The sequence below is a fragment of the Syngnathoides biaculeatus genome, chromosome 13, assembly GCF_019802595.1.
Source record: "Syngnathoides biaculeatus isolate LvHL_M chromosome 13, ASM1980259v1, whole genome shotgun sequence".
NCBI lineage: Eukaryota > Metazoa > Chordata > Actinopteri > Syngnathiformes > Syngnathidae > Syngnathoides > Syngnathoides biaculeatus.
This window is the reverse complement of record NC_084652.1, coordinates 27,528,963-27,545,089: the sequence shown is the minus strand read 5'-3', so window position 1 is coordinate 27,545,089 and position 16,127 is coordinate 27,528,963. Positions and strand designations below refer to the sequence as shown.

The 16,127-nt window shown below is 43.1% G+C and overlaps 1 protein-coding gene across 7 annotated transcripts in view; it reads right to left on the bottom strand.

Moving 5' to 3' along the window:
• LOC133510963 (xenotropic and polytropic retrovirus receptor 1 homolog) overlaps nucleotides 1–16,127 on the bottom strand; it is a 127,843-nt gene that overhangs the window by 49,134 nt on the left and 62,582 nt on the right. For 6 of the 7 annotated variants that reach the window (XR_009797746.1, XM_061839498.1, XM_061839499.1 and 3 more), the window contains one exon: nucleotides 7,088–7,177. The exons of the other annotated variant lie outside the window; for it this stretch is intronic. Coding sequence is in view for 5 of the 6 variants with exons in the window: in XM_061839498.1 (XP_061695482.1) it covers nucleotides 7,088–7,177 (90 nt within the window). In the remaining variant the exon portion in view is untranslated. The remainder of the gene's footprint in view (nucleotides 1–7,087; nucleotides 7,178–16,127) is intronic. 7 annotated transcript variants of the gene reach the window in all.

Here is a 16,127-nt window from a genome sequence, read left to right as displayed (position 1 = left end):
GTTCATGACTTTGTCGTGTATTAAATTGAATAAAGCTTCAACATGATTTGCACACCCTTGTATTGTTTTTATTTATGTATAACACAATGTCCCAACTTCATTGGAATTATAGCTATGGTAGGAATTTGGTGAGGCCCAGAAGGACGACTTCCTAATAGCTTCCAGGGAATCCTGCTCCACCAGCTATGCATCTGAGGATGAAAAGGTAGTTACTGTCAACACTGTGTTGAGTGGGGATGGGGTTCTGCTGACTTTAACTCATATACTTCGAAACCCTACTCACTTCCACAGACACCCCTTCCCATTGGGAAGAAGAGTCTGGCGACTCTGAGGCAGGCTTTCCCATCTCTGGTGTTGAGGTCAGCTAAAAAGTGCCTCTCTAACAAATCCCCAGCTGATGAGATCGTCCTGGAGCTCCTGAGGATCTGGATGTTGTGAGGTTCTCCTGTATGACGTGCCATTGTAACCTTGTGTAGACATTAGGGACAGTGCCTCTCGAGTGACAGACATATTGTGGGCCCCCCCCCCCCCCCCCCCTTTTTTTTTTTTTTTTTTTTTTTTTTTTTTTTTAAGGTGGAATCACACTCCTCAGCCTTCCTGGCTCTTCAGGGGTTCTGCAGAGGAAGGTTCATCAGGAAGTCGATTCTCTGATTCTGGAGAAACAGTATGTTTTCCATTCTGACGATGGAACAGTGGAGTAGCTCTACACCCTGAGCAGGGTCCTTGCCCAACATGTGTTTTGTGTTCATGGAGACGGCGTTGGACCATGCAGAGGATCCTGTGGAGGGTCCTTCGGGAGTATGGGACCCCTAATAGAGGCTATTCTATACATGAACAACTAGTGTCAGAGCTTGGTCTAACACCACATTCAAGTTGGATTCATTTCCGGTGACAGATAGACTATGCCAACTTTTCAACGAGTCTGCTCATAACCTTGATGGGCAGACTTTCTCAGAGCAGCCGAGGCATTGCGGGAGTCTGGTTTGGTGACCACAGATTTACATCACTGCTTTTTGATTTGGCTCAGATGGGTGCAATCTTCAACTCTCACTAGAGTGGTTTACAGCAGAGTGTGCAGTTACAATGAGAATTAGCACGTCCACTTCTGAAATCTTGGTAATCGGTTGGAAAAGGGTAGCGTGCCCGCTCCACATCTGGAAAGAGATCCTGTCTCAAGTGTAAGAATTCAAGTACCTTGAGGTCTTGTTCATGGGTGAGGTGGGAGATCGAGAGACAGATCCGTGCAGCATCTGCAGTAATGAGAACTCTGTATCGGTCTGTCATGTTTAAGAAGTAGCTGAGCAAAAAGGCAATGCTCTTGATTTACCAGTCAATCTATGTTCCTACACTCATCTTTGGTGACGAGCTCTGGGCCATGACCGAAAGAATGACATCGTAGACATAAGTGGCAAAAATTAGTTTTGCCCCACAGGGTGTCTGGGCTTTCTCTGAGCCTCAGAGTCTGCCCCCTGATCCTCCAGATCAAGAAGAGCCAGATGAGATGGCTCGTGCTTCTGATGAGGATATGTACTGGTGTGGTGTTCTGAGTACATTCTACTGGAGGAGGCCTCAGAGACGACCCACAAGAGACCATGTCTGATGGATGGCTTCGGAATGCCTTTGTATCCCCTCAGAAGAACTAGATGAAGTGGCTGGGGAGAAGGAAGTGTGGCTCCTACCCCTGCAACCCGACTTTGGATTAGTGAAAGTATATGGATGGATAGGTTGAAAAAAGATAAAACAATACAGTAATCCCTCTCTACTTCACGTTTCACCTATTTTAGCTTTTTTTTTCCCCCTCAAAAAAATCCAGATCGGCTTTTTGGAGCTGATTGGCTGTGCATCATTTAAGCCCCACCTGGAAACTCTCTCTCTCTCTCTCTCTTCTCTCTCTCTCTCTCGAGAGAGAGAGAGAGAGAGAGAGAGAGAGAGAGAGAGAGAGAGAGAGAGATCTCTCTCTCTCGAGAGAGAGAGAGAGATCTCTCTCTCTCTCTCTCGAGCGAGAGAGATCTCTCTCTCTCTCTCTCTCTCTCTCTCTCTCTCTCTCTCTCTCTCTCTCTCTTCTCTCTCTCTCTCTCTCTCTCTCTCTCTCTCTCTCTCTCCGCCATTTTCTACATTGTTAGTGTGCGCGAGCACCCAAGTAGAAGAAAAAGATGCAAAATGAGGAAAATTTGAAATGGGAGCTCCGTTCGCTTTGTGGAAAGGGGGGTTGCAATCAGGAAAAGGAAGCTGAGGGATCTGTGAAAAAGTAAAACTTTTGGCTAAGATCAAAGCTTTTGTCACGCCATTATGGCATGAATGAATTTGCGGCGCGCAAATTAAGAATAATATGGTAAACATCCATTAATGAACCTCAAATTGCAATGACAAATTCACGGACGAGGCTTTTCGGCAAGCAAAGGCTGGTTTGAAAAATTTCTAAAGCATGACGTCCTCAAGTGTGCGACAATATGGGACAAGGTGTCGAGTTTAGCAATTGTGTTGACGGTGTTATGTCCTTCTACAGGGTGTTGGATTAAATGGATTAATTGTACATAAAGTTATTTCATTTGTTCTCTTTTTCTTGTTTTTAGTGCTCTTCTGCTAAGCTTAATACATGTGTGTCCTTACATTGACTAGCATTGGCTCTGTTTGCTTACAGTTGCTTTGTTTGTCGACTTATTCTTCTTTCAGCTTGGCCCGTTAGGGGTCGCCAAAGCGTGCCATCTTTTTTCCATCAAAGCCAATCTCCTACATCTTCCTCTCAACACCAACTGCCGTCATGTCTTCCCTCACAACATCCATCAACCTTCTCTTTGGTCTTCCTCTCTCTCTTTTGATTGGAGGCTCCATCCTCAACACCCTTTGATGAATGGACTCACTCTCCCGCCTCTGGACCTGTCCAAACCATTAAAATATACTCTTGCGAACCCTGTCTCCAAAACATCCAACTTTGGTTGTCCCTTGAATGAGCACATTTCTAATCCTTTCCAACCTGCTTACTTCGAGAGAGAACCTCAACATCTGCATTTCTGTCACCTACAGCGCTGCTTCCTGTTGTCTCTTCAGTGCCACCGTCTCTAATCCGTACATCATGGCCGGCCTCACCACTGTTTTGTAAACTTTGCCCTTCATCCGAGCAGAGACTCTTCTATCACATAACACACCAGACACCTTCCGCCAGCTGTTCTAACCTGCTTGGACCCGTTTCTTCACTTCCTTACCACACTCACCATTGCTCTGGATTGTTGACCCTAAAAATTTGAAGTCCTCCACCCTCGCTATCTCTTCTCCCTGAAGCCTCACTCTTCCGCCTCCACCTTTCTCATTCACGCACATATATTCTGTTTTACTTCAGCTAATCTTCATTCCTCTCCTTTCCAGTGCATGCCTCCATCTTTCTAATTGTTCCTCCACCTGCTTCCTGGTTTCACTGCATATCACAATATCATCTGCGAACATCATGGTCCAAGGGGATTCCAGTCTAACCTAATCTGTCAGCCTATCCATTACCACTGCAAACAGGAAGAGTCTCAGAGCTGATCCCTGATGCAGTCCCACCTCCACCTTAAATTCTTCTGTCACAACAACAACAGACCTCACCACTGTTCTGATTGTCTCATACATGAACTGTACTTTTCTCAGATATTTCCACAACAGACTTACGCATGTAGTACCACAATTCCTCTCTTGGTACTCTGCCATAGGCGTTTTCTAGTTCTACAAAGTTACAATGTAGCTCCTTCTGACCTCTATACTTTTCCACGACCATCCTCAAGGCAAATAATGCATCTGTGGTACTCTTTCTAGGCACGAAACCATACTGTTGCTCGCAGATACTTCTATTATGAGTCTAACCTACACTACTCTTTCCCATAAATTCATTGTGTGGCTTATCAACTTTATTCCTCTATAGTTCCCAAAGCTCTGCACATCACTTTTTTTAATTGGGAACTACCATACTTTTCCTCCATTCTACTCATCCCTCTCTTATTTTCTTCATTCATCAACTTCTCAAAGTATTCTTTGCGTCTATTTCGCACACTACTGGCACCAGTCAACACAATTCCATTGCTATCCTTTATCACCCTGACCTGCTGCACATCCCGTGTCTATCCCTTTGTCTGGCCAACCTGTAGAGATCCTTTTCTCCTTCTTTTATGTCTAATCTGGTGTAAATCATCATATGCCTCTTGTTTACCCTTGGCTACCTCTAAGTTTACCCTACGTCGCATCACAATGTATTCCTTTAGTCTCTCCTCAGTCCTCTCAGTGTCCAACTTCTTTGGTAACCCCTTTCCTTGTATAACGTCCTTTAATTTGGAGTTCCACCACCAAATCTCAACGACCACTACCTGACAGTCGGTAACTTCCTTCAGATTACAGAGTCTGCACAAAATATAATCCACCTGCGTGCTTCTACCGTCGCTCTTTTTAGGTCTGTGCCATTTTCATTACTTTTGCAAAGTCCACTGCCATCTGTCCGTCAAAGTTCCTTTCCTGGATGCCATACTTGCCCGTTACTTCTTCATTGCCCGTATTTCCTCCACCAACATGTCCAGTGCAATCTGCACCAATCACAACTCTCGCTCTTCTGGGATGCACAGAACTACTTCCTTCCATAATTTCTCTTTCAACTCTCATTCACATCCTACCTGTGGGGCACAGCCGCTCATCACATAATACACAACACCCTCAATTTCAAATTTCAGCCTCATCACTCGATCTGATACTCTTTTCCCCTCCAAGACATTCTTAGCCAGCTCTTTCTTTAAAAAATTACCCCACTCCATTTCTCTTCCCATCTACACTATGGTAACATAATTTAAACCCTGCTCTAAAGGTCTAGCCTTACTATCTTTCCACGTGGTCTCTTGGATACAAAATATATCAACCTTTCTCCTAATCATCGTGTCAACAAACGCATGAGCTTTTCCTGTCATAGTCCAAAAATTTAAAGTCCCAACACTAAGTTGTAGGCTCGTTCCTCCTCTTTATTGTCTTCGACCCACAGCAGCTGAATTTCCATCGACGCCCTGCAGGTTAATGGTGCCGAGGACAGGTGTTGTTAACCCAGGCCAAGACCGATCAGCTATGGTATTTTTTAGATGAACGCTGAGATTTGTTTGGCGCAATTTTACACCGGATGGCCTTCCTGACGCAACCCTCTGCATTCATCCGGGCTTGGGACCAGCCTAGAGATTGCACTGGCTGGTGCCCTCATAGATCTGCATTTGTTTATCGACTCACAGTTGCTTTTTTATAATGTTTGCTGTGTTTGTTACGTTGCCCAGAGGAAATAAAAAAGAGGATTCGTGGAGATGTGGCCAAAACGGGCTTGAGATGGTGAGAGAGACACATCCTGCATTCTCTTCGTGACGTTACAACTGTCCGTCGGGAAGATTCTACACAAGAAGAAATTACGCGTTTGCTCTGTGACTTTCTGTACTCCAATAACATTATGGTTTTATTGTTATTGTTCAACTAGACACTTGTACTATTGTATTTTATGTCTTAAATATGCAAAGTATAAATGCTGTACTGTTGATCAAACATTCAGGTAGCCAGACAGCGCCTACAGGAAAAGTCTCCCTAGTGATGAATAGCCACTAAACAGTAATATAATAAGAGTGTTTTGTCATTGATATTTATAGTATACATTTATAATAACGTATAGATTATATTTATAACGTTTTATAATTACACATGTAACTTAATACCTTTTTTGTTTCAAATATGCTGAGAACAAATACTGTAAATATTTTAAACGATCTCGCAGATTTTCACTGTTCTCGGGCGTTCTGGTAAAAATTAACTGCGACAAACATGGGATTACTGTATTGTGATAATTGAAGGATAATAATTTTTGTATGAATTATATTAATCTTACTCCTACACACTCTCCATGAGTTTTAATTGAAGGGTACTGACTTACAGTACACAGTGAAGAAAATAAGTATTTGAACAACCTGCTATATTGGAAGTTCTCCCACTTAGAAATCATGGAGGGGTCTGAAATTTTCCCCAAAATCTAACAATACATGGCCGCGGTCATGTTCTCATTAATACAGTACGGTCGTCCTGTGCCATGAGCAGAAAAACACCCCCAAAGCATGATGGTACCACCCCAATGATTCAAAGTCACTCTGGTGGTTTTGGGATGGAAATCATCTGTTTTCCTTCAAACATGGTGAGTGGAATTATGACCAAAAAGTTCCAATTTGGTCTCCTCTAACCACAAAACAATCTCCCGTGACATCCCTGTAACATCCAAAGGGTCAGTGGCAAAATTAAGACGGGCCTTGACATGTACTGGTTTAAGCAGGGGAACTTTCCGTGCCATGCATGAGTTCAAACCATGACGTCTTAGTGTATTACCAACAGTCACCTTGGAAACGATGGTCGCAGCTCTTTTGAATTCATTGACCAACTCCCGTCATGTAGTCCTGGGCTGATTCCTCATCTTTCTAAGGATCAAGGAGACCGCACGAGGTGATATCTCGCATGGGGTTCCATTCCGATTAAGATTGACAGTCATGTTTCGCTTCTTCCATTTTCTAATGATTGCTCCACCAGTGGACTGATTTTCACCAAGCTCCTTGGCAATTTCTCCGTAGCCCTTTCCATCAGTGTGGAGTTGTACAATGTTGTATCTGATGTCTTTGGACAGCTCATTGGTCTTGACCATGTTACAAGTTTCGAGTCCTACTGTGTGTGTGGGGTGGACAGGTGTTTTTATGCAGCTAACATCGTCACACAGGTGCATCTGAATCAGGATAATACATGGAGAGGAGGTAGACTTTTAAAGGCGGACTATAAGGTCTTTGAGGATCAGAATTCTAGCGGATAGACCAGTGTTCAAATACTTATTTGCGCACACAAATTGTTAAAAATATCAAATTGTTTTTTTCCGGATTTTTCTAATTAGATTCTCTCTCTCACAGTGGACATACAACTAAGATGAAAATTTCAGACCCCTCCATGATTTCTAAGTGTGAGAACTTGCAATACAGCAGGGTGTTCAAATACTTATTCTCTTCACTGTGTTAGTTTGTTGAGAAATGGCAAGATAAATGGGGAGTGAACGTGTGTGTTTGTCTCTGCATACCTAAGAGGAAGAGGAATTCTATTATCAGGAAGCCTCCTCTGTAGATCCTGATCATTGGCCAAATGTCAGTGATGGGAAACACAACAGCTCCTAAAAAAATGTGTATGGTTTAAATGTATAGAGAAACAAGTAAAACTCTTTAGAAACCAAACAGTTTTGAAATTTTAATTCAAATATAGAGGAGTAAAAAAATGTAAGACTGCAGACATCTTCCAGATTACAGGGGTCAAACTGGTTGCCTTGAGGCCAAATCAGTCCACTGCATCGTTTTATGTGGCCCATAAAACCAAATCAAAATTGTTATGCGTTCTGGTTTAATGCCATTGAGATATTTGCAAGCAATTTGTTTCTTACCAATCCCCGTTAGAAAAGAAATGTAACTTAAAAAAACGTGCTTCTATAGGCTTCTGTTTCCAAAACTGTTTTTTCCATCAGTGTGATGTGTGTACTGCATTTGATGAAATGGCTGTCTAACAATGTTCACCATGAAACATGACAAAACTGCCTGGCATAGGATCCTCACATTCTAGTGTGAAAAACTTGTATAATTCTTCAAAATACTCATGGGTGTATTAGTGCGTTTATGAAGTCACTGATGGTGGACTCGAACACTCGCCTGAGTTTGGTGCAGGCAGCGTGTGTTCAGTTCCCACTCAATGACTGTCTTTATACAGTACACTAAGACTGGCTGGTAACCACTTCAAGATGTCTCCCTTTTGCCCCAAGTTAGCTGGGATAGGCTTAGGCATTCCCATGAGCCTTGTACAAGTGGCTTGAAAAATGGATGGATGGACCTTCTTTTTATTTCGGCTTGTCCTGTTAGGGGTCGCCACAGCGCGTCATCTTTTTCACATCTAAGCCGATGACGTGCATCTTTCTCTCTAATACAACTGTGCTCATGTCCTCCCTCACATCGATCAACCTTTTCTTTGGTCTTCCTCTCGCTCACGATGGCAGCTCCATCCTTAGCACCCTTCTACCAATATACCCACTCTCTCACCTCTGAACATGTCCAAACCATCTAAGTGTGCTGTCTATAACCTTGTGTCATCCAACTTTGGCTGTCCCTCAAATGAGCTCATTTCTACTCCTATTACACCTGTTCACTCCAAGTGAGAAACTCACCATCTTCATTTCTGATACCTCCAGCTGTGCTTCCTGTTGTTTCGTCAGTGCCACCGTCTCTAATCCGTACATCTTGACCGGGCTCACCACTGTTTTGTAAATTTAGCCTTCATCCTAGCGGGGACTCTTCTGTCATAGAGAACATTAGACACCTTCCGCCAACTGTTCCACCACGCTTGGACCCGTTTCTTCACTTTCTCATCACACTCTCCATTGCTCCGTATTATTGACCCTTGTCAGATAGGTTGCCATACCACAAATAGCAATGGAGTGAATTGATAACATTTGGGTTGTATGGCTTGGTTCATGTGTTGAGCTCAGCCCTAGCACCAACTCTCAAATTGAACACCAGATGTCGCCAAAAAAAATTATACATGATTGGGTCACCAGTATGGCAAAGATCTCTCTGATAAACGTAGCCTACCCACGTAGCTTCTCATTGCATTGCATACGTATACCAAAGTCAGTAACCTTATATAAACCTGATAAATTTTTCATTTCTTTGTATTACACACAAATAGCGGGGTTAGCAACCTTAAGAACCCAATTATTGTTATGTCTTTGAATTCACATCTTGTTTCTGATATAAAGACGGCAACAGGATGCAGGTGTCGGGTCACACAAAATGTTTTTCAAGACGGTTGCAGCATCAAGTTACTGAACAGGAAGCCCGTCACCCTCGAATCACCATGCAGGATGTCTGCAAGCAGAAATAGATTTCAGCTATTTTTCCATGAAACTTTTAGCAGAAAATAAGATGCTTTGAAAAAGCTTTGTGAAAAGAATATAGCCTGTGTACGGCTGTCTCTCTCAGACAAGGCAACACATGATGAGCAACCAACTAAAACAAGCCTGAGAATGCATGAGAGGATTGTATTCACAAGTTGATACATTTATGCTATTGTTCAAAACTAGGGTGAAACCGAACGCGAGTTGTGTATAGATTTTTTAAAGATGCATTTATTAATTAAAGGGAGGATGACAAAATTTAGTGAAGCTGAGAAGGGCGTGACAGGTCAAGCCAGGAATGGCGAATGGGGCCCAATAGGATGAACCAAGGGAGGCCCTTCCCACTAGAAGTGGATTCAGCCAACATTTTCCAGAATGTTCCACCAAAAAGCTATAAAAACCTTGGATACGGAAGGTTACTCGACCAGGCTGATAAGTGGGGGCAGACCGTATTGGCTCTGCAAAACTAAAGGCAGTTAGTCCACCGAGGCAAATTCATCTCGACACAGACTTAAGAAGCTCCCGTCCTCCTGCACACACGGCGTTAGAGTCAGCTGGGGGAAAGGGGTAGCTTAACCCTTTAACTGGATAGTCAGGACATTTCTCCCGATTAGTCCTGCGGATAAGCGGAATCTGAGACCCGAGGTATTTGAAGTTGTCCACCCTCGCGATCTCTTCTCCCTGGAGCTTCATTCTTCCTCCTCCGCCCCCTCATTCACGCACATATATTCTGTTTTACTTACTGGCTCATCTTCATTCCTCTCCTTTCCAGTGGGTGCCTCCATCTTTCTAATTGTTCCTCCGCCTGCTCCCTGGTTTCACTGTAGATCACAATATCATCTGCGAACATCATAGTCCAAGGGGATGCCAGTATAACCTCATCTGTCAGCCTATCCATTACTACCGCAAACTGGAAGGGAATCAGCGCAGATCCCTGATGCGGATCCCTGATGCAGTCCAACCTCCACCATAAATTCTTCTGACACTCCTACGGCACATCTCACCGCTGTTCTGCTACCCTCATACATGTCCTGCACTATTCTAACACATTTCTCAGCCACACCAGACTTGTGCATGCAGTACCACAGTTCATCTCTTGGTACTCTGTCATGGGATTTCACGAGATCTACAAAGATACAATGTAGCTCTTTCTGACCTTCTCTGTACTCTTCCACGAGCATCCTCAAGGCAAACAATGCATGTGTGGTACTATTTCTGAACATGAAACCATACTGTTGCTCGCAGATACTTCTGTCCTGAGTGTAACCACTACTGCTCTTTCCCATAACTTCATTGAGTGGCTCATCATATTTATTCCTCTGTAGTTTTCACAGCTCTGAACATTGCCTTCGTTCTCAAAATGGGGACGAGGAAACTTTTCCTCCATTCTTCTGGCATCTCCTCTCCAGCTAGTATTTATTGAATAAGTTGGTCAAAAACTCCACAGCTACCTCTCCAAATTGCTTCCATACCTCCACTCGTATGTCATCAGGACCAATTGTCTTTCCATTTTTCATTCTGTTAAGTGGCTTTTCTAACTCTCTAACCCCTTTACGAATCATTGCCACTTCCTGGTCATTCACTCTTGCCTCTTCTGCTCTACTTTCTCTCCCTTTTTCTTCATTCATGAACTTCTCAAAGTACTCTTTCCATCTACTTAGCACACGATAGGCACCGGTCAAAATATTTCCATCACTATCCTTAATCAGCTTTACTTGCAGCACATCCTTGCCATCTCAATCCCTCTGTCTGACCAACCTTTTCTTCATCTTTCGTATCCAACCTGGTGTACATGTCGTCATATGCCTCTTGTTTAGCTTTTACCACACCTCTACCTTTGCCCTACGTTGCTTCTCAATGTATTCCTTCCGCCTTTCCTCGGTCCTCTCTATGTCCCACTTCTTCTTTGCTCATCTCTTTCCTTGAATGACTTCCTGTATTTTGGGGTTCCACCACCAAGTCTCCTTCTCGCCTTTCCTACCTGAAGGCACCCCAAATATTCTCCTGCCTGCCTCTCTGAATACCTTGGCAGTAGTATTCCAGTCTTTCGGGAGCTCTTCCTGTCCATCTCGAGCCTGTCTCACCCCTATCCTTTCTCAACTTCTACCACCTGATTCTCTGTTCTAATTTGTCTTTATCTTAATCCAATTAATCTTTTTACCCGCTACCAGAGTCATTCTAAACACCACCATCCTATGCTGTCGAGCTACACTCTCCCCCACCACTACCTTACAATCAGTAACCTTCAGATTACATCGTCTGCACAAAATATAATCCACCTGCGTGTTTCTACCTCCGCTCTTGTAGGTCACTCTAAATCCATCACCATCTGCCTCTCAAAGTTCTTTTGCTGAATGCTGTACTTACCCATCACTTCTTCATCGCCCGTGTTTCCTTTGCCAACATGTCCATCAAAATCTGCACCAATCACAACTTCTCTCTCTCTCTCTCTCTCTGGGATAGTCAGGACAACTTTGTCTCGTTCCTCTCATGGTCATATCCTACCTCTGGGGCATTGCCGCTAATCACATTATATACAATACCCTCAATTTCAAATTTCAGCCTCATCACTCGATCTGACACTCTTTTTACCTCCAAGACATTGTTAGCCAGCTTCTTCTTTTCTTTTTCTTTCGGCTTGTCCCATTAAACCCTACTCCATTTCTCTTCCCTGCTCCTAAACTTCTAGCCTTACTCCCGATCCATTTGCGCTCTTGAATGCACAATACATCAAACTTTCTCCTAATCATTATGTCTAACTCCTGAGCTTTTGCTGTCATCGTCCCAACATTCAATGTCCCAACACTAAATTGTAGGGTCTGTGTATGCCTTTTGGTCTTCTGCCAACTAAGCCGTTTTTTTCCTCTTTTTTATCCTTGACCTACCTTTTCTGAATTTCTACCTACGCCTTGCAGATTACAGTGCTGGGTGCGGGCGTAGTGATGGATGGATGGATATAGATCCTTTTCTATCCTATTCTCTTTTTCTAATGATAGATAGATCCTTTTCTATTTCCTCGATAATTTTAATACGATAGGCTTCAACAGTAGTCGGCATTCGTCTCAAAATCTCCATTTGATCATTGGATTTTATGTAATCACAATCTGTAAATATTGGTAAAATTCTTTAGAGCAACACCCATGTTGGTCTTGTAAGTGTTTGAAAAGATTTTAGAATCTCCCAATTGAACAATTTGTCTCCAGTTAATTTCAGCACAAATCAAATAGCTTGAATCCATTTTATATGTACAGAAGTCACTTAATGTAACAATTTGAAGAGCATGGGAAGTTGTTAACACCATCATCCCTGAACTCCTCTCCTCCAAGCTTCTCCAGCTCAGTGTCTCACCTGCCATCTCCTAGTGTATCTACAAATTCCTGACAGGCAGGACACAGCAGGTGAGGCTGTGGGACACCACCTCATCCACGTGCAGTATCAGCACCGAGGCACCCCAACGTTGTCTCTTCTGCCCTCTGCTCTCCTTGCTCTACCTGAACGATTGCACCTTGTGGCATCCGACTGTGAAATTCTTGAAATTCGCAGATGACACCACGGTCATCGGCCTAATCAAAGATGGCGACGAGTCTGCGTATCGACCGGAAGTGGTGAGACTGGAGCTTTGGTGTGGTCAACACAACCTGGCGTTTAACACTCTCAAGACTGTGGAGATGATTTTGGACTTCAGGAGGCTTCTTTCACCACAGCTGCCTTGTGTCAACCGTCAAGACCTTCAAGTTCTTGGGAATTAGTGTCTCGGACGACCTGAAGTGGGAGACGAATATCAACTCCATCCTCAAAAAAGCCCAGCAAACGATGTACTTCTTGTGGCTCCTGAAGAAGTACAGCCTTTCACAAGAGCTGCTGAGACAGTTATACACAGCAGTCATCCAATCGGTGGTGTGTACCTCCATCACAGTCTGGTTTGGGGATGTCACAAAAAAAGACAAACTCCGACTGCAATGGACAATCAAAACCGCTGAACGGATTGTCGGGACCATGTTACCAACAATTGAGGACTTACACACAATGCGAATTTGGTCAAACCGCATGCAGGATCCTTTCGGATCCTCCACATCTTGGCCACCAGGTCATCCAGCTAGTTCCGTCAGTAAAGCGGAATGAAATTCAAAACTAGCAGGCATCAAACAGTTTATTCCCCTCTGGTAATTAAGTCATTAAATTCTTGATTAGCGAACCTGCTATTTTTCCTGCCTTGTGCCACGTTAGAACTCTCACATCCTGCTAGTCAAATAAGCATCAGTATTAGTAATATTTTTTGAAGACTATCCACACAATTTGTCACTTTAAACTGCTCCCTTTGCACAATTGTCATTGCACTGGTCTATAACAGGAACCGCGAACAGGTAAAGGCAATCTGTACAAGCTTAAGACAATGTGGGACGTTGACACACTTATCTCTAGCCTGTTCTAGAGGAAGATCTTACATCTTGCACGACTATTATAACTACTATAGCCAACTAATATAAAGCTGATTCTGATAAGGAATAGTTCCTATAAACATAAATCCCTTGTTCTTTGTTGTTGTTGCTGTGTTGAATTTCTGAATGTCGTACCAGGGCAGCACTGACTGCCGAAGAAAAAAAAAAGAAGTGTTTTTCCACACGTGGCCAATATAGCTGATTCTGATTTAAGGCATTGCCGTTTTTTTCCCCCTCACAATTGACACTGCGAAGTGAGAAGGAAATCCATTTTCTATTTTAAGATCATTACATTTCTTTTTTTCCAAAGAAAATTGCTGTCTCATGGAATCAGTGGCCTTGAGTTGCTCTCTCGCTCTCCAATTTGTTTCCCTATCTAACCCACCCATTCACTTATCCTCATAAACGAGCTGACCAATAATCACATTTAAAAATAGGTAAACCTTGGGCATCTTCCCTCCGAGAGTTGTATAATAGTTTCTTCCATACCTTAGGTTCCACTGCCATACAAATGTTGAAATCATTTTATCCATAAACATACAGTTTATATTCATTGTGCAAAAAAATGCACTGTGTTTGAAGTCAAATCAGACTAAATTTCTCCTGTTTCGGCTCAATCAAGATCAAAATTATTTTCCTTTTGTTAAATGAAAACACAATTTCTGAGAGAATTTTTATTTTTTAAATATTTTTATTCTGGGGGGGAAAGGAAATTGAGTCCGAGTGGATGATGTTCCACTGTTCAAAAGTTAGTTTTACAAATGCTTGAAGGTGCCGCAGTCATCTGTTCAAACAATTATATTACAAGTACGTAAATCATTGGTTGGTCCCGATGACATACAAGTGGAGGTATGGAAGCAATTTGGTGAGGTGGCTCTGGAGTTTTTGACCAACTGAATTCAATAGAATCCTAGCGGGAAGAGAAGATGCCAGAAGAATGGAGGAAAAGTGTGCTCGTCCTGATTTTTAAGAACAAAAGTGATGTTCAGAACTGTGGAAACTCCAGAGGAATAAATATGATGAGCCACACAATGAAGTTATGGGAAAGAGTAGTGGAGGCTCGACTCAGGACAGAAGTATCTGCGAGCAACAGCATGGTTTCATGCTCAGAAAGAGTAGCACAGATGCATTATTTGCCTTGTGGATGCTCGTGGAAAAGAACAGAGAAGGTCAGAAGGAGCCACATTGTATCTTTGTAGATCTAGTGAAACCCCATGACAGAGTACCAAGAGATGAACTGTGGTTCTGCATGCACAAGTCTGGTGTGGCTGAGAAATGTGTTAGAATAGTGCAGGACATGTATGAGGGTAGCAGAACAGCGGTGAGATGTGCCGTAGGAGTGTCAGAAGAATTAAGGTGGAGGTGGGACTGTATCAGGGTTCTACGCTGAGCCCCTTCCTGTTTGCGGTAGTAATGAATCGGCTGAAAGACGAGGTTAGACTAGAATCCCCTTGGCCCATGATTTTTGCAGATGATATTGTGATCTCCAGTGAAAGGAGGGACCAGGTGGAGGAATAATTAGAAAGATGGAGGTACGCACTGGAAAGAAGAAGAATGAAGATTAGCCGAAGTAAAACAGAATATATGTCGGTGAATGAGAGGGGCGGAGGAGGAAGAGTGAAGCTCCAGGGAGAAGAGATAGCGAGGGTGGACGACTTCAAATACTTGGGGTCAACAATACAGAGCAATGATGAGCGTGGTAAGGAAGTGAAGAAATGGGTCCAAGTGGGATGGAACAGTTGGCGGAAGGTGTCTGTTTCTCTGTGACAGAAGAGTCTCTGCAAGGATGAAGGGCAAAGTTTATAAAATAGTGGTGAGGCCATGATGTACAGATTAGAGACGGTGGCTCTGAAGAAACAACAGGAAGCAGAACTGGAGGTAGCAAGCTTCGATGGTTTGGACATGGTCAGAGGCGCGAGAGTGAGTACAGTATATTGGTAGAAGGGCGCTGAGGATGGAACTGCCAGGCAAAAGAGCGAGAGGAAGACCAAAGAAAAGGTTGATGGATGTTGTGAGGGAGGACATGAGGACAGTGGATGTTAGAGAAGAGGATGCACAAGATAGGCTTAGATGGGAAAAAGATGACACAGTGTGGCGACCCCTAATAGGACAAGCCGAAAGAAAAAGAAGACGACAAGCAATAAATCATGGGAATGTCTTGTCATCGCAACACCCGAGAAGGAGACGAGCTCTCTGTCCCAGAAATGAACGTGTTTTGGACTGAAATGTGTGAATCAACCCCAGAACAAAACCTAAAGACCCTGTGTGCCAGATTGAGCTTGTCACAAAGTGTCATTATCTAAAGTGAAACAAGTCCTGCTCAAGCCAACTCACAGAGAATAACAGCATTACTTCTGAAGAAAAAAAAAGACAAACTACAGTTTTCTAATACTATATTTATGGGACTGTTTAGCTGCAGCAGGGACTGAAGGTCTTCATATAATAGCAATATTATTATTATGAAAGAAAATTACATGGAGATATTAAGGCAACATCTCAAGACAGCAGCCAGGAAGCTAAAACGTGGTCGAAAATAGGTCTTCCAAATGGACATTGACCCAAAGCATACTGCCAGAATGGTTTAAAAGTAGCTTGAGGATAAAGTCTGTCTTGCTGTGGTCATCACAAAGCCCTCATCTGAATTCCATCAAACATTCATGGGCAGATCTGAAATATAATGTAGTATAATCTTTTTCTTGATTAAATTTTTGTCACCATATGTTGACTAAGCCCATCTCTTTGATCAG